At 41.1% G+C, this 22,242-nt stretch overlaps 2 protein-coding genes across 5 annotated transcripts in view; one reads left to right on the forward strand and one right to left on the reverse strand.

Moving 5' to 3' along the window:
- The window catches only part of SLK (STE20 like kinase), a 49,813-nt gene extending 46,386 nt beyond the window's left edge, over positions 1-3,427 (reverse strand). For all 3 annotated transcript variants that reach the window (XM_057379442.1, XM_057379451.1, XM_057379434.1), the window contains exon 1: positions 2,668-3,427. In XM_057379442.1, the coding sequence (XP_057235425.1) occupies positions 2,668-2,817 (150 nt within the window). In that variant the 5' untranslated portion in view covers positions 2,818-3,427. The remainder of the gene's footprint in view (positions 1-2,667) is intronic.
- Positions 3,428-3,681: 254 nt separating this feature from the next.
- Positions 3,682-22,242, forward strand: part of STN1 (STN1 subunit of CST complex) — a 42,629-nt gene continuing 24,068 nt past the window's right edge. Inside the window, exons 1-3 of one of the 2 annotated variants that reach the window (XM_057379473.1) lie at positions 3,682-3,722; positions 15,810-15,946; positions 20,496-20,591. In XM_057379473.1, the coding sequence (XP_057235456.1) occupies positions 15,817-15,946; positions 20,496-20,591 (226 nt within the window). In that variant the 5' untranslated portion in view covers positions 3,682-3,722; positions 15,810-15,816. The other variant, XM_057379464.1, reaches the window with a different exon arrangement.

Consider the following 22,242-nt stretch of genomic DNA (forward strand, 5'->3'; position numbering starts at 1 on the left):
TGTAGGAATTGTCAGAACTCAAAAAGCCTTAGAACACTGGAACAAACAGCTTCAAAGGAAATAAGCTCTTCTAGAAATTTGGCTAAGGTATTTAAAAAAATAAGCAAGATCCTTATACTTGATTGCAAAGCAGGGGAATGAATCACAAGTTTTCAATGCCCTAAAGACTTCTGTACACAAAATTAATTACCACTGGACAGCATTTTTAAGTAAATAATTTAATCACTGAGGCTTCCCAGTACTGTCAGAATCATTTAGAGTTGTTTTTGAGGTTTTATTTAAATATTTGACACTTTGTTCAGAAGATCAGTTACACAACTAAACCAATTACTCCTCTATGGGAAATCATAGCATGTAACCAATCTAACCTACTTTTTAGAAATTCAGATTATACAAAGACTTATTTATATGGCAATTCCATTTTAACATGCATCTGCCAAAACCCTGTCACACACAGATCCTAAGATCTCAAACAAAGGCAAATGTAGTTTTGGCAGATGTAACTGACACTAGGGTGATGGCGGGTTTTGGCAAATAAAACAAAATCCATTACACAAAATGAAAACCCCAACCCCCACACTTCCATTACCTAAAGTCTTCAAGCTTGCTTGAGAGCTTTGTTCCAGCTTACAGCTTTGAATTCAAAATCTGAGAAGGAACTGAATGTCTATTCCTACAGCTTCTCATCTGAGGTGTATATCCCTGAAAGAGCAACCTAACACACCTTTCCTGCTTTCCAAAGAGTTTCTTGGGAAGCATGCTCAGATGCAGGAACACAAGTATAGTTTGTGTGTAAGCCTCCTTCTGAAACTAGATGGAAACAAAAAGAATGCTGATGAACACATGCAGTAACCCACTTCTTTTTTTAAATGAGATTTTTTCCAGGAATACTGCCTGYTAATTCTCGTAAGGGCCAAGTTCAACAAGTTGACCAGGGTAACTGCATGTGTAATCCTGCCTACCATAATTTTTAAAACAGGGCCTAATTTTGAAAAAATAAATTTCAACAGTAAACTGTCATTTCACAGTCAGAAATGAATCTCGAAATGAAAAATGACATCCACGTGGAAAACCTTCTCCTGTTTGTGTACAGAGTACATTGAAATGCAAAATTTACCAGCTGCCTTGTTCAGRCACCTTCCTCTACTACTACTGGTAATACAGGCATGCCTAAAGATAAATGAAGTGAGGTTTGAGGATGGGGGAAAAAATGCACGTGGGGGAAGAAGAAAATACATTTAGTACTGTMYGTGAGGCATATATTCACAAAACAGGAATCAAAACTCCCCTATGAAGCTCAAATTCAAACTTCAATACTCTGCAAACACCGTTAGAGACGTTACRTTTTTGTAGTGAGCAGGCTTTATGATAGAGCAACTTCAGACATATTCTCAGCCATTTTAACAAAAAACMCAAAACTCTCATCTTCCAAAATGACATGAGAACCACTATCTAGACTGCATATTACACCAACGTCTAAATAAACTACATGTTCTTAATATAGAACATTGACACAAATTCCTTGGGTGAAAYGACCCCACCTAACATTCTGAACTGACTGTGGCACTTCTCAAATTTACAAACAGGTGATACCACCATAGCACAATAGAATCTAAAATAATTTCTACCAAAAATAGCACAAGTTTCATGAGTACCMAGTTTTCATAAACTCGCAAATGCAGTACTCTAAATATAAATGTTTCTTGACCGAATTAGCTCTCAGAAACACTGCAAATGCCAGCCTCTCATGCTATTTTTTCCTAGCCTCCAGAACCTGATCCAGAGCTTCAACCCATGTCAGTTCCCAATTATCTCATGCTTATCCACCAGGATGCTTTTTCCACGCTGTCCCTAAACCAAACATGTAGCATTAACGCCCTTTTGGAAAGAGGCAAAGTACCTGCAGATTCTCCTGAAAGCTAAGGTCTAGTCAAACACTAGCAGGGTTGTATCTATGTCATTGTACTCTACTTGGCTTGATAAATTCTAGATAAGCATCCTTAAAAACACTACTTGTACAAGTACACTTAAAGATTTAAAGACCAAACAACTGAGAGAAGTCAGGAGAGYCAACACATGGATTCAGCCACACAGGGAAGGCAAAGAGAACACAAATATTTAATTCAACTCCACATGGAACAAGATGGGAGAATGTCCATTAAAGCAACGACAGCCTGGCTCTGTACACTACACATGAAGCACAGGAGTCAATTTCTCCGTTCATGGGCCTCCTTCCGTACAGGGAAGAAAAAAAAAAAAAAAAAAGTATGAACTTCAGATCTAAGAAAATGCAGTCTTTGTAAGGTTAAGAGCCATACTGTACACGAGCCCCCAAAAAAACCCAAAACACAGGAGAAGTGAGCAATCCAGCAGCGAGCAGGGTGGAGCAGAAGGCGGGACAATGACCTAATAGGTCTTTTCTATGTTTAGTTTCATGAGGCTCCCTGGCCAAGAGGCGCCGGGATCCCCCGYTCTGCCTCCGGCCGCGTCCCCCCGCAGCGCGGAGCGCCCTGACCAAGTTGTGCTCGAGTGTCCGCAGCCAGCAGCAATGCCGAGGGCACGGAGCCACCAGACAGCGAGCCCGGGGCAGCGCTGGAGGCAGAAGCAACGCTCCCAGTCATTTCTCAGCTATGAGCAACACACGCGATCCGCGCTGCCCGCCCTTACCTTGAACACTTTACCGAAAGCACCATCTCCCAGCTCTCCWATGATTTCCCAGAACTCCTCAGGGTTCAAATCCCTCTTGACGTGCTCGTATTGTTTCTTCTTCTTCTCGCCGCCCAGCTTGAAGATCTTACGAAAGTTGAAGAAGGACATTTTCGCTGCCGCCGAGGGATGGGGCGGGCGGCGGTGCCCCCACAGCCCGCCGGGACCACCTGGCGCGGGCGGTGATGCCGGGCGCGATTCCCACGCGGAGACCAAAGTCTTGGCGTCGCCCGGGAAGCGCCGTCACCGCCGGGCGCTGCGGGGAGACAACACCCCGCGACAACCCGCACGGGGCCGGGCTCGGCGCTGCTCTTCCCGACGGGCTCGGCGGTCCCTACTCGGCCGGGCCGGTCACCATCGCGGCAGCAACAAGTGCCGGGCTCCCTCCCCGGGACGGACGGCGGAGGAACCGGAGGAGGGGTCACGGCTCCGCTGGGAGGGGGCAGCTGCTGCGCGCCGGCAGCGGGGAGCGGTCACGTCCCGCCTCGCAGGACGRGGCGGATGTAGGGAGGGGCGGGGGCTGCCCCGCTCCGGGCTSCCGGCCGGTGTCCTCGAGGAGCGGCGTCCCGGGGTGGCACAGCGACGGAAAATGACGCTTCGCTGCCGGCCTCTCTTCCACTCRCTCGCTCCCTCGCCCTGTCGCGGAGAGGGGCCCGGGCGGCTCCGCTTCCTGCGGGGCGGCACCGGCGGCACCTCCGCCCCCTCCGCCCTCGCTCCCGCCCGCCGCCGGCGCGTGCGCGCGTGCCCCGCGCTCCCGCCCCTCTTCCCGCGCTCCCGGAACCGCCTCGCGCCCCCCCCGCCGCTCCGCCGCCGGCGCACGCGCACCAACGCGCGCCCCCGCGGCACCCCCTTTCCCCCGGCGCGTGCGCACGCGCCGCACCGGCAGCACGCGCGCGGCCCTCCCCCGCCAACGGCTCGGGCCCGGCACAGGCGGGGGAAGAGGCGGGGCTTGTCCTGCCCACGTGACGCGGCGGGCGCGGCGCCAACCAATAGGAGCGCGCGGAGGCTCCGGGCGGGTAAGTCGGTGTCGCGCGCAAGATGGAGGGGACACCCCCGCCCCTCGTGTCCCTCAGAGCAGGGGGACGGCGCCGGTGTGGGATCGGGTGCTCGTCACTCCGACACTGTGGGTTGTTTCCCTTTAGTCCACGGTCTGCCGCTGCGGGAGGGTCGTGTGGCAAACGGGCCCGTTACCTTCTGATTGCGCAGGACACCCCGCGTCTCTGCCGCTCTGCTGTCCCTTGCGGGGAGCGTGTCCCCAGCCCTGTGGCAGAGGTGATGTTCCCTGGGTACAGGGACAGCTTCCCCTCAGTGCTGTCTGGGTGCCCTGRGTCCCCAGTCCGGCTGCAGGAGCCGCAGGGCCCTGAGGGGCTCCTGTGTGCGTCAGGAGCGCGGTGTGGGCAGGTAATGCCTCCTGGGGCGCTTGGGCTTGCACGTGTGGATAGCAAAAGATGACGTTGGAAACTTGTTTTTGTTTGCGGTCCCGTGGTGTCCCTAGACCTGCTGCTGGTGTGTCTTCTGTCATAGCAGGGTGTGATGTTCTTGTGCTGCCCGTTTGGTATCTTCTGTATCTTATTTAATCACTGGGACAGGCTTGAATTTCCTTATCTCACAACCTTCTCTTCCTACAAGTGATTCCTTCCTCACTCTGAAGTATAATTTATAATTGCATTTTAATAGTTGTGTTGTGTGCATGCCACCAAATGTGGGGTGTTTCCTCTCTTGAAAGCCAGAGGCGTTCCCGTTGCCTGGATTAGGGGCAATTAGCAGACATGGGGACAGAGTTTGGGCTGTGACAGGCAGGAAGGCGATCCGGCAGCTGAGGCGATGCTGAGAGCTCAGAGACATCTGACAGTGAGACAAACACCCAGGGAAAAGCGTGTAATGCTGTATCCTTGTATGAACCTGAGTGCCTGCAGTTGCCATTAACTTAAGCTGCATGATGAGCTTCTAAAGATCAAGCCTCTGGTGTGCATCATTCCTCAGACCGTTTTATTAGCGTGACAATGGTTTGCTATACAAGGAGAGCAGTCCGTGTTTAAATTCAGTAATAATGAGGCATTGAGATGCCCCTGACACACAGCGTTTATGAATCAAACAACAGTGTTCGGTCATGATTCAATTTATTTAAACTGTATAAAATCAGTTTCAAGGGTAGTCTCACTCTATGAATAGAGAGCCTTTCAAGTACTCCKGCTAACCTGATTTGTTGTAATATTCAGCRTTTGTTTTTCAAAAATTATGTTGGGTTTTGTGGGTTCCTTGTACTGACAGCTTGGCTGCAAAAGGTAAAACTGTTAAGGAGGGTGTTAAAACCAAGACACTGTGTGTGTGAGGGCAAAACCAAGAAACAACTGCAATCCAAAGGAGCTGGTTTTTCTTCTGTGATCTGGCTGGCTCCACCTTATAATTTCATAWGCAAGTTTCATTCAGGTAGTTTGGATTAAATACAATAATAAAGAGAGTGTTAGCAGCAGCAGTTTAGCTTCTGGTATCTTAAAGTTCAGTTTCTTCTTCCTCTCTATAATTTTTTTGCCCCTCCATATGAGATGATAGCTTTGATTTGGATGTTAAAATGCAACAATGGCTTTAATAATAATCTTTATTGATATTTGTAATTGAGTATTTTGGTTTTAACTTTCTTTCTCTTGGATAAAAACTGTTTTGGGTTTTAATTTATGTACATTTATTTAAACCAACTTGTTGGTAGAGGATGAGGGAAAAAAGTAATCCAAAGCCATAGCATGAATTCCTTGTATTTAGGCAGGATWATCTTTTCTTTCTCCTCAGGGTTACTATCAATGGATGAGGCGGTGTTTATGTGCGAATATCCGAGTTTGTAATAACTGGAAAGAAGTACAAAACTAAAAGTAAATTTTGCTAGCTGTATGTGAACAAGCGTAGTTGAGCTGGCAGTTCTGGGTTGGCATAGCAGGGCCTGGTTCTTGCTCAGCTCTATTGACAAATGAGCGTGGGGCTGTGTGTAGTTCATACTGCATCTCTGTCATGTGCCAGTTTTCTGAACATGTCTGTGATAAAAGAGGCTCACTCAGAGCAGAGCCATCCTACAATAACTGAATGTTAGCAGGTACTGCATGTGTGTTGCTTTAGACTTGTATGAGTCTTCCAGTTGCAAGGAGTTTTTATTTCATATAACGTCAGAAGTATAAGATGAAAGTCTGGCACAAGAAAGGAACAATTAATCTAGTGAGAAGATTTTGCTTTTAATTTTTTCTTTCTTACTCTTTGACAAGTCATTCAAGATAAAACCAGGATATCTGAAAAGGAAAACTGTGGCTCTGTCTCATTTTTTTGCTTATTCTTTCACCTGCTTGCCACTCAATCCTAAAAATAAACTCTATAAGGTGAAGGTTAAGTGCTAGTAGCAAATCCTTCCCAATTTGCTTTGACTTCCTGATTTGCAGGAGGCTGTATRAAGCCCRGGTTTTGTGTGYGTGGTTTTTTTGTTCCTGATARCAGGAGCTTTTAGCAACTGTAAATGTTTCCAGATGGTAAGGATAAAAAGGTAAAAGTGAATTATATTAAAATTTCTTTTTCCGGAATTTAAAGCAATGTTTTTTGAAAATTTATTGCTTCCTTTAAATGTCAGAGGAAGATGTTAAAGATGTTTAACAACTATCTTGGTTGTGCATCAAATATACTGGCTTAAAATAGCTGTAAACTCTTTATGACAATCTTTTTCATCTCTTTGTGAATGAGAAGTCTCCTTTATACTTTCTGCTGCTTAATATCACCATCCTTTCTCATTGACTTGATCACTTACACTTACCACTGTTCCTAAATCCCTATTTAAGTTCTGCTTCTTTTAAACTGCTCCAGTTTCTCTGAATTGAAAGTAAACACTTACTTCAGAAATTTAATTTGAAATGCGTTCTTCACATATATTGTGCATATATTGCATATATTACCCTTTCACTGCAGTCCTACATTCTGTCTTCAGTTCTTTCAAAATATTTAATGGTATATTTTTATATTGTCTTGACTTTCTGTCCACCCACGCTTTCACTGATCTCCAAAATTCTTTCTGGTGATTGAGCTCATTGAACTGCTGTAAGGTCACAGGTGGTTTTTTCGTGGTTAAATCTTCGGCGTAATTCTTGTTTCATCCGTCTTAATCTGTCTGTCACCTTTGGCACTCAACACTGTCCTTTCTGTTTTCTTTAATCAATGTACCCAATGCTTTTATTGATATTCTCCATTTATGTGGTCACATTTTTTCATAGGCTCTGCTGTTTTTCCTCTGATCTGTTCCCAAAGTTAATGTTTTGTGCTGTTTTGGGCTCATTTCAGTTCTAAGCACCAATGTAGCTTCCAGATCCTTCTGTTTAACCCRGTGCAAGGGGGTGATCACTGTCCTGGTCCTGCTGGCCACACTATTTSTCATACAGGCCAGGATCAAAACTGTACATGAACACAAAGCAAATTATTTAAAACTCTCAGAGCCCTGTCCATCTGATGGATATTACAAGCTTTAGTTAAGTCACATGAAAGTATGTCTTGCAAATGCTGCACCATGTTTGCCTTTCCTCCAGATGGTAATTAGACCTTTTCCTCTTGCGTAGCAGTCACGAGCTGATTTGCTCTTTTTGTTTGTGGCTTTCAAATTTGCATTAGTTCACATAGTAGCTAGGATTAGAAATTTATTAAGGGATAAAGATAGCTTTGCATCTCAGTATTGCTCTCAGTCAAYACTGGCACAAAAAATGTCTGAACAAAAAAGCCCCCATGTATTGCTGCTTTTCTTTCTGCAAATCCTGATTTTCTTTCTCTGTTTCCCAGGAGTCTTTTTTTTTCCAGAATGAACTTTGTGTTCTCCTGTGATCCTGATCAGCTCTGGAATCTTGGGACCAAATAACTTAYTCTGTAATATGAAAACTAATTATTTTTAAATCTCTTTTCTTTTATGGCTGGCTGGGTAGCCATCAGACCCAATCCTGCTTATGTAGTAAGCATAACCAAGAAGTTTGTTATGCCTTYTATAACTACTATTAAAAATATAGCATTCTGAAAAGTAGGGGACATTTCCTATGCACYCAATAAAGGACAATCTGATAAAAAGATAACATTACAGTGCATTGATTTTTTAGTAATATCCCAAAAAGAGACATTGTAGTGGGATAATATTTGAGATATGTCTACTAGCAAAAAGGGGAAATAACAGATAGGATATGACATACGAACTCTTTGTTAATGTAAAACTAGACTTTAYAATATTAAGTGATTTTACTGAAAAAAGCAAAGTTTTTCATTGCATACTGTTATTCTTGTATTGCAACCATGTTTGGAATAATTTTTGTGTGTGCAATGTTCTCGTTTTACCTTGAAAATGAGGCAAAAAATAGTTGACTGCATTGTAAAGTAGAATTTAGTTTTCTGTAGGATCTCATCTTGGTGCATCAGCAATGAGTGGAGCTGCAAYAAAATGTCAATTGTTAAGGCAAACAGCAGCTACTGTGTGTTCAACAATAGTATGTGCAAACTTTGGGCACCAGCACTTGCTTATGACAAAACAGAGTATTGTGATGTGATGCACTTTTGTCTCAAGTGACCTGAAATGTTGTTGGGTTTTTTTTTGACAGAAAGGACTTTTAATAGCTAATCCACAAAATTATGTTTTATAGTATAGCGTGTGATATTCTTGGATTAAGCCAAAAAAGCCCATTACACTGCACAGACTGAATTGCAGCAGAAATAAAATTGCCTACATGAAAAAGAATTCCTCTGGCTTCTGACTGAGCATTAATGTATCTTTCTGGACAGAGTATACAGGAGTGACTTCCTTCTAGCGCATGAGGTAGGAAATGGCCTTTATTCAAATTCAAATGTAATTAAGGAGACACTAAATTAGTTTATAAATGGCTCTTGTTTCTTTTTACATACCAAGAAGTTGGAAATAGTAATGACTTTATCCTGTTAGCTGTGACAGTGATTCATGGAAGAAGTTACAGTGACAGTCGTCAGGGAGGTATTTTCTTTCAAGAATCTAAATAATCTTGTGCCATTTAGTACCTTTCGATTTGATTTGGTAAAAGTTTTTAAAGATGGTCAAAAATCATTACTAACAAACCTGGCTGCCCTTTCTCCACAGGGAGGGGAGTTACTGAGAAGAAACTCATGTCGCAGGACAGGCATTCCTGAACAGTTTTGGGTTTTTCTCTATCAGTCTTACAGCAGCTCTCAGTACTGAGATTTGGACAGACCTTAGAGGGAACATTGGTAAATTATTCATTATTTCAGTATACCCTCAAAGAATTACAAGAATTGCTGACCCAAAGGTTAATAAAGGACAATCTCTGGATTTTTAGCAGGTCCTAATAGTTTCACAGCTGAAGATAAATTATTAGGAGCCAGCTTTCCTTAGCTGAGAAGAACCTACTCTTCAGAATATTCACAGAATAGAGTGTAAAGGACTGTGCAGTACAATTTCTTAAGGGACTGAGAAATACCTGTACACCTTTGGTATTTCTAAAACTTTCTGTTTAAAGCCCAGTTCAGAGCAGCCTGGAAATTACTAAGAAATCCTGTGCTTGATTTCAGGTATAAAAGCCCTGGTCCTCAGAAAGGAGGCTCAGTTGCAAAAGAAATTTGGAGAGTAGCAGGCTGGGAATTGTACCATTATTGATGGTACAAAAAAACCCACCCTTCTGATACTTTTCCAAATGCTGGTTTAGAGGATCTGTGTGAGGAGCATTAGAAAAACATAACAAAAGCTTTGTTCTTATGTTCAAAGTTCTTACTTTGTTCTTCAAACTCCTCCTAGTAAAACAGATAATACTGTAATAATACATAGGCTCAATGCTTCCCCCACCCCACATCCCTTCCCATTACCCCACATTACTGAGCATTACCGCATTATAAATATCTATTAAAAAGTTTTCCAACAGCCTGTTTGGAATCCTCTTGCTATCAAAGCTTTCATGCCGCTCTTCTTCCAAGCAAGAAACTTAATATTTATAATAAGTAATTTAATTTTGCTTCTRTTTGTTTTTATTTTGCACTAGTAACTGAGAACCTTCTCTCCTTAAAAGAATCGTCTTTTCAACAGCTTGTGTCATTCTGGCAGCACTGTGGATGATTAAGAGTTTTTAGAGAGAGTTAATCATCTTCATAGGYTTCCTCCTGCCCTTGCTTGARACAGGTTAGGGAATTAGTTGAAGASGGCACTTCAGTGTGATTGTTCAATAGCTTTAAAATACACACAGGAAGTGAAGTTTTCAGAATATCAGTAGTGAGTGCCTACCTTATTTCTAGAACCTTACAGGTGGCCATGAGAAATACGTATATAGAGCTAGTTTACCGGTCTGTTGAGTGGTTTGCTGATTTCTTGATCCATGGGAAATTAACTTCTCACTAATACGTGGGACAAGGATCAGAAAGAGCTACTTTACTCTTTATTTTGTTATACATTTCTTGGTTAGTTTTTCAGAATCATACTTTTGGAGAATTGAGTGCCAAAACCTTGTTACAGTATTTAGCTTACAYTTAGAACATGTTTCAATGTGAAAAGGAGGCAGACTAGGACTAAGCTTTGTCCCACTTCCTTCCAAGACTGGATGTCAGAGGAGCCAGTTTGTCTGGTCTCCTGCAGCCACATGCACCTGGTCCAGAATATTTCTAGGCAGTGTTGTGGAAAGGTAAAATCAGAGGATGGGAAACATGTTACAGGTTATGACCTGTAGACAWTAACTCCATTGGRAGACTTACACAACAGCCATGTCATKAGTTTATTGGTAAAACAAGGCTTTTTTTTGCCCCAACCTATATCCTGCCTTATGGGCATTGTGGGCAATGCCTTTCTGGGTTGTTGATAGATTCCCTGCTGGCTAAAGGCTGCAGTGATGAGCCTCTTGTCTTGCACTTCACTTGCCAGGGCAGTGTATGGTAATAGAAACTAATATAATTAAAGGACGTATGAGCTTTAAAATTTCAGGAAGTATCTTTAAGAAAAAATCTACAATTCTTTCTTTTGGTAAATGGTTATCTGAACAGCTTAGACTAATGTAACAGCCTTGTACAGGTAACATTTCGGGAACTGCTAAACTTCGAGAAGTTCGGAGGAGTTCTAGATTTCTTAATTTTCCTTTGAAACCATGTTTTTAAATTGGAATTGCATTTGTATATAAGAACTACAAGACATACAGCGTGTAGTGTCAAAAATGACAGGATTGAACATGACAGAGGCAGAAGGTAGTTTATCATGAAAGACTGAAAGTGCTTGCCCCATCTTGATTTGTAATAGAATAACTGGCTAGGAGGTGGATCCAAGCTGACCTTACYTTACTGTTTGATAGTTTTCCAACAGCTGTTTTCCAGGAGCCTTTTGTTCGTCTTTCACTACTGTGTTTATGTATCAGTGATGGKTTTCATCTTGTTACTGGTGTTGGAAACTTTCTTTTAATTATGTATTTGTTTTTAAATYGCTGTGTGAGTTTCATGTTTAGAATCTTTGTTCCACATTAATTGTAACCAAAGGCTTTACTTCCCAGTTCAGTAAGATTTACTTGTTTAATAATACAATAGGTTTATTTGGTTTTGGTATAAAGTATKGTATGTGGCTGTAGGTAATTAAAAGCATTTCCTGAAATATGGTGGGTTTGACTGTACCATTCTGGAATAGCCTCTGCTGATCATGAACAGTTGAATAATACTCATTTGTCACATAGGGTGTTGACTCAGACACAGATGATTTCAATTCAGATGACAGTGGGCGTTACAAAACCCAGCTGTTGACTCTGCTCCTCTTTCCAMAAGTTGCTTTGTCTGTGGTGGGAATGGCTGATCTATGGAGCAGTTTTTGACAGCCACAGTTTGTGGCCTAATTTATTCAAGTAAGCCAGTGGTGTTTTAATCCACTGGGTTGGCAAACTGTAACAGTTTRGGAGCTGCTTTCCATGTAAATCATSRCTGCTAGTATAGTAGTGGCAGCCTTTGGAGAAGAGTTTAGGCCTGGTAGGATGCTTAGGTTGCCTGTATTAGTGCACAGATTCTCCGTTTCTGATTCACARCTAACTTGAGAGTCTTTGCAGCAGTGTGCCAGCACTTGCAGAGTAGTTGCAGACAACTGCTGGCAAGACACATTTTCTTGGCTCAAAACAATTAATCTCAAACTAAGGCAATTTTCTCCAAGAGCTTTGGTTGTTAATCAGATTTGGAGAAAAGACAACAAGAAACATTAAAACAGATGCTCTTCTTTGAGGTTTCAATTGCACTGGCACTGGAAGAAGACCATTTACCTTTTTTGGAAAAGGGACATGGTGGGCACAAGAATATGAGCCAATAAATTTATTGGCCAAGGCTGCTGATTCTATTGAATAAATMAATTGGGTGTTAAATAGGAAGCCTTTGAAATAGGGCTACTAGGTAGGCTGCTTAGGAGGGAAGAAAGAAAATGGGTTTGGGTGGTGGCATGGTTGGGAAGGGTGCCAATTTTCCTTGGTTTCCCTTCTTTCCCTTGTAGRCTAATACCTTGCTGAGCTCACAAGATAACTGAGGATTATGGACTTGGTTGACTTCTCAGTAGAGTTAGGAAAGCTAACACTGATAGCAGTAGGTGGAAGAGACAGCCTTATTTTAATAYGTTAGAATAATCTCAAATTGCGGCTTCTTGTTTATTAGTATTTAGATACATATTATGTAAACTTCAGATTTTTGCCCTTGAAACAGTTATTTTCCCAAGAAGAACTTGATTCTATTTTTGTTTTTGATTATGCTTTTATAGCCTTTTTTTGGACTTAAAAATAGAATACAGATATCTTCTATCTAATAAACTTGTGGACTAGATGCTTCTCTTGCCTTTTTTCTCTTGTACCAGGATTGAATTCCTTGCACTACAGCAACCCTGAAGTCATTACACTGCACTTAAAACAAAATGCAGAAAGGGATGACCTTTTGCTAGGACTCTGTGTTGTTTATATTGCTAAGCCTGATTATCATCTCCCAGCAAAAGCCAGTTTAATCCTTAAAGATTTGTACTTCTAGTATCTGTTCAGAATTGTCTATTGTTTGCTGTCTGGGTTCTCATTGATTATAATGTTGTGCATCTCCACAATGCCCCTATTTGCCCCTTGGATCTTCACTGCACAGGGCAGCTCTTATCCTTCCTTGCTGATAACATATCACCAATGGTACCAGTTAAGAGCTGAAAACACTTCTAGCATAATGGAAAGTTCTACTTTTGCCAGGATGACTCATTAATTAACCCYGGGATGGAGAGGCTTCCTGTGCCAACTTAAGGAGTTACGGGAAGRTATTATTATATAGCAAAAGATAAATTGATGGGAAGAATTTTGTCAGCCTGGTAGGATTTCTGTTTTGTAATACTATCAATCTGCCTGAAACAAGCTTGGAAACTCGCTGAACAATAGATACTGTGGGAATGGGTTACATCTTGCTTTGCTACAGGAGAGACAGACAGCTGCTGAGAAGAATGGTAAGAGCAGTGTGTGGAGGCAAACAGTACATCCAGGAGGCACTAAATGTCTTTTCCTTCCAACTGACCACAAGCTTTTGGCTTTAAATAGTTCAGTGTTCAAATGTAGCTACCAGGTGGCCGTTTAGGAGGGAAGGAGGAAAACAGGCTTGGTTTTGGGTGTTGTCAGGGATTGGGAAGGCTCCTGAGACCATGAAGAGGCCAGCAGAGACTTAGAGCGCTGTGCAGAATGCCCTCATGTGCCTGTCAGACRTTGCTGAAAGTGAGTGGGTGGCTGGAGTATGGTTTCACTGTGCTAGCCTGGTGTGGATGGAATGTCTGTAATGCAGGACTTCAGCAAATCTGTCYCATGGACTTCAAAGAATCTTGTGATGCCTTCATAGTGCTGGGGTGATTTACTTTCTGTCAAGGAATCTTTGCCATGTCTGTAAGATWAAGCATTGTGTGTTTGTAGCAGACTTGAACCAAGCAGAGTGGTCTCTACATAAAGACATATGGTGGATGTAAATGTCTCCAGTGAAGAGCTGTAACAAGGCCTGGATGTGAGAAGAAAGCTCCATCACTTGAGATTTAACTYCCAGTAGTTTCTGAGATAGAAAGAGCTTTTGCTGCAGATATCCTTCCTTCAGAGCAGGGAAGCAGTAAAAATTTTGGGGAGATGCTTAATTTAAGCTAAAAGTGTCATTTGGACTTGACCTATTAACATTTGGGCATTACAAATGTTGACGACTGGCTATTGAAATACCAAAATACAGATATTTTGATCTCCAATGAAGCTGCTTGATTGATTTCCCCTCAGATGCACACATGTACAGGGGTGACTTCTGCTTTTTGCCCCAATGGGTGTCTGTTTACTCAAAGTACAAAAGGTTAGACAGACTTGTTACCTGATTGCTTTTTGGCTGGTTATGTCAGTCTGCTGTCTGTCTAGGAGGAAACAGGTGCTGAGTTGTGACATGTGGAATAAACCATGTGGAATAAATTGAGGGSCATGAAGCAGATAGGAATATAACTTTGTACTAGAGATTGCAAGCAAAAAAGAGAGAGATGAGGAGAMTAATTTTGTTAAGAAAATGAGCATGCCAAGTAAAATACAGGTTCAAACCATTTGTTTCCTTGAGAAACTTTATGGTCTAAATTTGACATAGACTACAGCAAGTATCCAAAGAACCGCCATATGGAGCAAGAGCAGCTTGTGTTAAGATCATATACTTAACAGCTTAGTTYATAAATTTCTATTGAGCAGTGTCTCAATTCAGCAGCAGAAAAAGGGTGCTTCATGTGGAGACTTGAGTGAGAAAAGAATGATGAGACAKTTTTGAGTAGATCTTGCAGATGCAAAAAGGAAAGATTAGGAAAGAGCTTCTGTAAGGGGGGGAGAAACATGAATCCAGGTGTAAACAAAACTATTTCGGTTTGTTACTCAATGATGAAGTGACTGCTGGAACTGACTAAATCAAGTGTTTTCAACATCTCACCAAAGAAGTGACCAGTCTAAGGRAGCAGAATAAAGAAATAACACTGACCTTTTCAAATTAAAGTAAAATAAAATAAAAGTTGGACAGGAATCTAATTGTCATCTGCAGTTCTGTACACACTATAGAGTGGATGTCAGCAGCATTCAGGCATGTTGTGCTACAGCAGTTTTTTCTCTTGCCTCAAATTAAAGTTTAAGTGTTAAAAGAGAAACCATGCAGAATCCAAGCTCTGTAGTTATGCTGTCATGATGTTCATAGTGTGTTGTTGATGTCTCTACATCAGTAGCTACAAGTGCTTCCCCAGACTGCAGAGATCACTGGGAGCTGCTTCCTTTCAGGAGAATGGAGATCCTAAATCTTGGCCCTATTACACACTATTCAATATCAATCCACTCACCACCTTTGACCTACTGCTGCAAGGGGCTGACACCCATTGGAAGGTGACCTGGAAAGACAGGAGCAATGTCTCCATACAGAAGGAGCTAATAGGAAGWGTTTTCACCTTCCAAATCTTTGTGAGGATCTTCCTGAATTGAGTGCTGGAGATTTTAACATCAACACTGTGATAAGCAGAGAATTGGATCTGTAACGGCAGAAAATGGCAAGCATGAAACTGAAATCTGAAAGAGTAAAAGGGAAAAGTAACAATTTCAAAGTTAATGGAGACTACATGGCCAAAATAAAGAAGAGATGGCTGCTTTTGTTATATATAAAGTCATCCTCCCTCAACTCCACAAAAAAGCAATGAGATGAATATGTTATGGAAAGGAAAGAGGGTGGTGGGGAGAATAATAATCATGTGTACAGAAAGTAACTACTTAGTATCCCACAATCCTGCTCTTTTAAATAAACGTTGGTTTTGGTTGTCTTTATGGATTCAGAGAGAAAATATCCCTGAAATTCYATTTCATTTGAAGTTACTGGGGAAAAAGCTGTTGCTGGGTTCTCAGTACTTCAAACAAATCATGAGTATTGATACTTTGAATATTTCATGTGGTGACACATGAAATATTGATACATAAATACAGCATTATATTAGATAAACTCTGGTGTCTCATCCTCAGCTCTGCTGTGTTATTGTGTGTAAACTCATGAGCTGTTTTTTCATTCARTTGGGGCATATATGAACAGCTCTTTATCCACAAACAAAACAATTACAAATCCTTCTGTGTTCACAGGTTTTGGATGCAGTCTGAGTCCAAGGATGAAGAAGAGACACCTTCCCTGCACTGGGGACTAGATCCTGTGTTTTCTGCATTTGCAAGGCTGTATATTAAAGACATTATAGAAATGAGAGAATCTAAACAGGTGCCAGGTATGTATTTATATGTGCTGATTATAATATACACAATATTATGATTAATTTATGTTGTGCTTTTTATCAAGCAGTTGAAGAATACTTCACAAACATCATTAAAGTAGCTTTCCATAACCTTAAGCTTTTCATAACCTTAAGCTAATTAGTATTTTCTAACAGTTCTAAGAACTGTTTTATGTGAAAACTGTATGAAAAGTAAAATTTATTTGTTAAAATGGTTTATTTTTCCCTCCAGAACCTCTCCTCTTTAAGGTAGTGTTGTGTTTCCTCTCTGGGGCAGTGCTTGTTAGATTCTCATAAAGGAACTTGTAAAAATGCTGGTCCTTTCTGGCCATAGGTGTTCTATCTCCCCACTGTCTGTACATTTATTGCAAAATTTTGACAGTTGATGACATGGCTGGATGTGTGTATTTTGCTTTTTCCTATGGATATTAATACATTATAAAACAGATACAAGTTTTGAGGTTTTGTCTCCTTAATTTCTAGACATGATAAATGTACATTCTTCCTACATTGGAACAACCTTATTGTGAATTCCAGCCTCCATGCTGGATCTTACCCSACACCTTTTGTTTCTGAGCCATTGCTGGCAATTGTGTGCAATAGTCTGTGTTCTGCTGGTCTGCAGGACAGTGTCACCCACATGTGAGCCCTGGCTGAGGCAAAATGGCTCTGACCTTGAATTTCTATTTTCACTACATAGACTTTATATAGACTGCAGTGTGTCTTTTGCTATGGAAGAGTCCATTACTCCCAATGGAAGCTTGACAAGGTGCAAGGTTATCAGGGAGAAACCCAAAGAACTTAGAACTAGTGAGGAACATAATAAATCTTAAACAGAGAGTGTATATTTGTGTATATTGGTTTTGGTGGTTTGTGTTATWTATTTTTATTTTGTTCTGTCCATGGAGACAAAATATCCCTGTTTGGCTCTTCAAATATGTTCTGCCTTGTAGGTTTTGTTATTCTTCTTCAGTTTTCTTTAACAGCAAGGATAGCAGCAGTGCTATTTTGCAGAAACAAAGGACTGGTGGTTTTTTTGGGTTAGGACTTCACAAATCACAATATATCTGTATCTTTGTTATTTAACATGGTGGAAAACTTTTGTCTTAAATCTATTGCAAGAATTAGGCTACAGTCTGTTGTTGATGTTTGTCCTACAGTAAKTTTTATTTAGAGGCCTTCTTAAAATGTCTTATAGCAGTCTTCTAGTAGGTCTGGTGTAGGAAATGCATTTGGTAAAAACTGTTCTCCTTCAATTACACATATTTTAATTTTTTTCAAACAAAACACAGAACAATTAAATGCTAGTAGAATTGGATTGTAGTTTGGACTTGGACATTAGTACATACACATGTGAAAATGTATTCAGAATAGTTAACCTTATAAACACCAACAAGTGTTTCGTGATAGCAGGAACAGTCCTAGAAAGTAGAGTCCTTCTTTCTTCTTTTACCTCTAAGTTACCTGAATTTCCCTTCTTACTTCTCTTCCTGTTTTACATAACTGAGTTGGCTACTGCTTCAGGAACTCTTTCAGTTTTATTATTACCTTTGTTTTTTTCTAAGATGATCCTAAGGAGGTGGTATCTGTCATGTCAAGATATCATCCTTTACAGTTGGTWCATTTGAGCTTTCTTCACTCCCTGTGCATCTGGCATTCTGCACCTTTAAGCTTGCTTGCAATACCGTATCATTTTCTATACCAAATTTCAAATAAAACAAAATTTCCTTATACCAACATCCTGAATTTGATTCATTCTCCTGGTGCTGYGTATATACCAAACCAGACATTTTTCAGCCTATCTTGTTTATTGGCAACAAATGACAGCACAACAAAACCACTAAAATTAATACCTTTTGGGAAGGAAGAATGTAGGTGTTTTTGGTCAATGCTTCCTGCTTTTAATGGGCTTTTAAAGGCCAGCTGAAGCTAAGTATATGATTRGCTATAAATCAGTCACTAAGTAATGGTAATTAAGAATGAACAAGTGCAAAACAAAAAGTTGTAACTAGGAAGAATGGAAAGAAACACAGACTGAATGTCAGGAAAAACATCCCGGGAATGACATCTGCTAAACCATGGCACAGCCTTCCCAGGAAAAAGGTGGGATGCCCTTCATTGGAATTGTTTATATTCTGACTGTACAGATTGCCAGGAATTTACTGTACAAAATGGTCTTGTATTGGCCCTGAGGAAATGGACTGAATGACCTAATGAGTTTTTTCTTTCCATTTTTAAGCATTAGGATTTGATGCCACAGTGACTAATCCCTTAAAACAACACAGAGGGAAGCAGTAAACCTGGCCAATTACTCTGCTGCTATAAATGGTGACAAGAAGGCTGGAAAACCTCCCAGATAAAAACAGCAATTGTGTTGTCTTAGCAGCCTTGCAATGAGAGTGGGTGTCAAACTCAGTTGTAACACATAATCACATCATGGAAATGAGCTTTTTCTCAGAGTTATCATGCACCACTGCTTTGTGACAGCTTATCAACAAGCAGGGGAAGCTACAAATAGCATAAAAGGAGGTAATAATAATTAAACAATGGCAAACAGCACAGTAATGCTGATACAGACATGACCAGCACTTGCCCTAGAGAGCTCTGTATCTGTAGTCCTCTGTAGCACTGCTGTGGCTGGTGTGGTAATGGGGTGTTGCTCTGAGTGTTGTTTACTGGGTTATTAGGACCTTCACTGTGTTTGTCCATAGCTTCAAATACTTTGTATATTTTTATTGCTACCAATATGGATCTAATTTGAACAAATAAACTGTCAGGAGAAGTAATTTACACCTTGAAGTCATCAAGTCAAACAACTTTTAATAGGTTAAATAATTTCATTCTTCAAATTAATTTGGGTAGTTTCTCAGAGACTAAGGGTGGAGTTCAACATGAATTTATGGGAATGGAGAGAACCAGTTTTATTTGGTCTCTGTCATCTGCCCAAACTCAGCTTACTAACTGGGAAACGAACATAATAACATGTTGCTTGTTTGCATAATCAGGATCTTGGAGTCTCTGCTCTTCAGACTTGCCCTGAAACTAGCCCAGACCTTTACCAGAGATGTAAGATTCAGTGAATGACTACATGCACTGGGTGCATCTCCACTGAGGGTTTCTCTAGCACTGTTTATTTGTGCCCTGGTAAATGGAATGAGAGACAAGTGAACAGACCTGCTAAACATTCTCTATGCCAGACCTGACCAGTGAGTGCACGATTAGTACAGCCAGGTCTGAGATTATAGCCATAGATGCATCCTCAAAACATTGCAGTGGATTTTCATGACTAAAACTTCTGCTTATGAGCTGCTTGGTTGATCACCTCTGATTTCTTCKGAAACTTCTGTGTTCTCTCTCTGGCTTGCGTGAAAGAAGTTAATTCCAGACTCATTTAAGGCTTCTAGCTATGTAGGACAAGTTATTTTTGGATTTTGGATTTGGATTTTTTTTTGTACAGAACATTTTTCTGACTCCCTTGCTGCCATGTTTCTCTTTCCCTTTGTAAGAATGACACTTGCCATAGTGTATGGAGCCAAATGTTCCCTTCTGAGTCCCTTGAGTTATCTAGTTTTCAGAAGACAGTTATTGAACATCCCAGATGGCTTATTTCAGTAAAGCAGCAGTATTTGAAAACTGAAGAAAACACATTCACTGAAAACTAGCCAGMCCAGGGTATATTTGGAATTTATTGCCCTATTTTCCTCCTGCTGGTTGACTGCGAAGCCTCAGTGTATGATGTTTACATTAGTGTTTGTTAACAACATTTGTCACTCTCTTGAAAGGGATTACAGAGTGAGGCAACCTCAGTGCTGTCAGAGTCCACTGGGCTTTGATTTCTCACTGTTTCCTGGACATGTTTCTAAGTGTTATTCAAGTTATCTTTATTGATGCACAAAAATAGTTTTGAAGGGATGTTTTTAAAACGTGTGTTTTCACAAAATGAAGTTCAGGATGCAGTCCACAATGACTGCAGTAGTGTACTCTGTAGTCTGAGAAGGCTGTTGCTCTCCCCCTGCCCCCACAGCTCCTGTTCTTCTAGAAATGAAAGACAGAATTATGTTAGTTTTCCTTTTGGAGGCTCTGCCTTAATCAGGAACAGCTGCATTGTGAGAAGCTCAAACTGCTTCCTTTGTGTTCTATTATTTATTCTGAAGCCTTATGAAGATATAAAAAAACCCAAAACCAAACAACAAAACAGCAAAGCAAAACAAAACCCCAAATGAAAYRACAAAACAAACAAAGAAAAAAARCCCCTAATGCCTGCAGYAAGCAAACTGTTTTTCAGATCCAAATGTRCAAGAAAACAAGAGGTTAATAAAGTTCTGACACTCTGGCAAGGTTTTGGTATCCTAAGTAGAGCTGATACWTTCTCCTTTTAGTGTTCCTAGTCTTCAGTGATTAAGGGGACTTTTCCCATGTGCGCATTGTGTAATTAGGATATATTAAATATGTAAGAAAGTATGTTTTTTTACTGACAAATGTGATTATGTAGGGTCAATGTTGAAAGAAAAAGTTACACTAATCAAGCATGTTTTGTGTCTAGGTATATTCTTTTATAATGGTCATCCAGTAAGACAGGTAGATGTTGTTGGGATAGTGGTTCAAAGGAAGGAGCGAGATGCCTTTTATAATTATGGAGGTAAGGAAAATTTCTTTCTTTCTTTCTCTTTCTCTCTCTCTCTCTCTCTCTTTCTTTCTTTCTTTCTTTCTCTCTTCCTTTCTCTCTTTCTTTCTCTCTTTCTCTCTTTCTTTCTCTTTCTTTCACTCACCAGCCTTCTATTTTAATTACTGCTAGAACTGAAAGGCTTCCTTATTTGATCATTGTCTATTCTTGAAATGAATGTGCTTTTATCCTAATACAAAGTATATCTGCAGTTGAGATTACTTGGCAAATGTGGGGAAGTCCCTGTTTATCCCCACTTCAAAAATAGAGAATTAAATAGTTAACACAGAATAATTGATTCRTTTGGGGTCATGTAGCAAATCTTAATTTTGGTTGTTGCTTTGTCACTGGTCTCCACCACTTTTGTCTCCTATGTACAGTTCCTTTGGTCAGAAGCAAACGGATATAATGGTGCCCACAAATGGGAAATCACTTCTTCCATATTTGAATCTTAGGAATCCCTTCTGACTTTKAGTATGTCTTGTCATATCTTGGAGCCAACTTCTAATACCTCTCAGGAGCTTATTTAYGTTTAGATGCACCAGAGTCTTAACAAGTTGTCTCCAGCATCATAGTACCAATCCTTGCTGACACCAGCTGGGAGTTGTCTCCTCCCTGTTGCTTTTCCCAGTATTCAATTTTATGAACATGAAAACATCTGATTGTCATTTTGTTCAGCTGTCTTTTACATCTGGAGAAAAAGCAGAGTGGAACAGCAGTGATGTGGCAAGTTTGAAAAGGTGGGGGGAGGTCAACTCACAGTAGGAAGGGGGAGCCAARTGCACAGATCCTGTTGAAGCCCTTATGCCCATTGTCTTCTTCTGCCATGGGTTTTCACCTGGTGGAGGTAAGTCATCGACTGCCTCTCCTTCCCAATTCCCTTGCTTGTAAAATTGAGTCAGCTGCAGTTCCCTGACCTCGGGAGTATTGTGAAGATACAGCTGACGACTTAACCAGGCCCCAGGTTCCCCAGCATCTAACTGCTCCAGRGTGCCATTGACTGCAAATGCATTTATCACTGCACAAGAACAGAGGAAGACAGACTCAAAATGACCAAGACAAAACCAATTCTATGGGTAAGGATTTTCCATGCTGCTTGCAGCATCAGTTTAACAACTAAACCTGTTGAAAATACTTGACTGGGGCAGAAAGTGGAGGAATAGAAATAAAAAGAAACTGCAGAGTAGTGGAATTAAGGCCTTAGTGTTAGATCAGCCAACCTTCAAGTGCAGCTCACAGTGAGCCTGGCTTCCTGCTGTCCTTTCACATCCAACTCCACTCTTTGTTCCAGCAGTTCCTGGTTTGAGTTTTCAGGCTACCTGCCAGGGTGCCCCTCCCCAGCCTGCCCTCCCTTTCAGGCAGGCCGACTCCACCAGCGCAAAATTGTAACTTCTTAGAAGTTTCYTGCTTGTAACTTCTTGCATCTCTCAGTTCAACAGACTTTGGTGAGTCACAGGGATTGCATCAGTTGGAGAGCCGCACACTGCTCAGGACTTGCTCACTTTCTGTCTGCTTAAAAGTGACTTACAAAGCAATTCCCTCTTTATACTTTCCCTCTGATAGGGAACTGTCTTTGTGTCGCTGCAACGATGCCCCCCCACCATTTCCTATCTGCCTGCTTCAGAAT

Source organism: Malurus melanocephalus, unplaced genomic scaffold (genome assembly GCF_030028575.1).
Source record: "Malurus melanocephalus ecotype Western Australia unplaced genomic scaffold, MMel_1.1 scaffold_12, whole genome shotgun sequence".
Lineage (NCBI taxonomy): Eukaryota > Metazoa > Chordata > Aves > Passeriformes > Maluridae > Malurus > Malurus melanocephalus.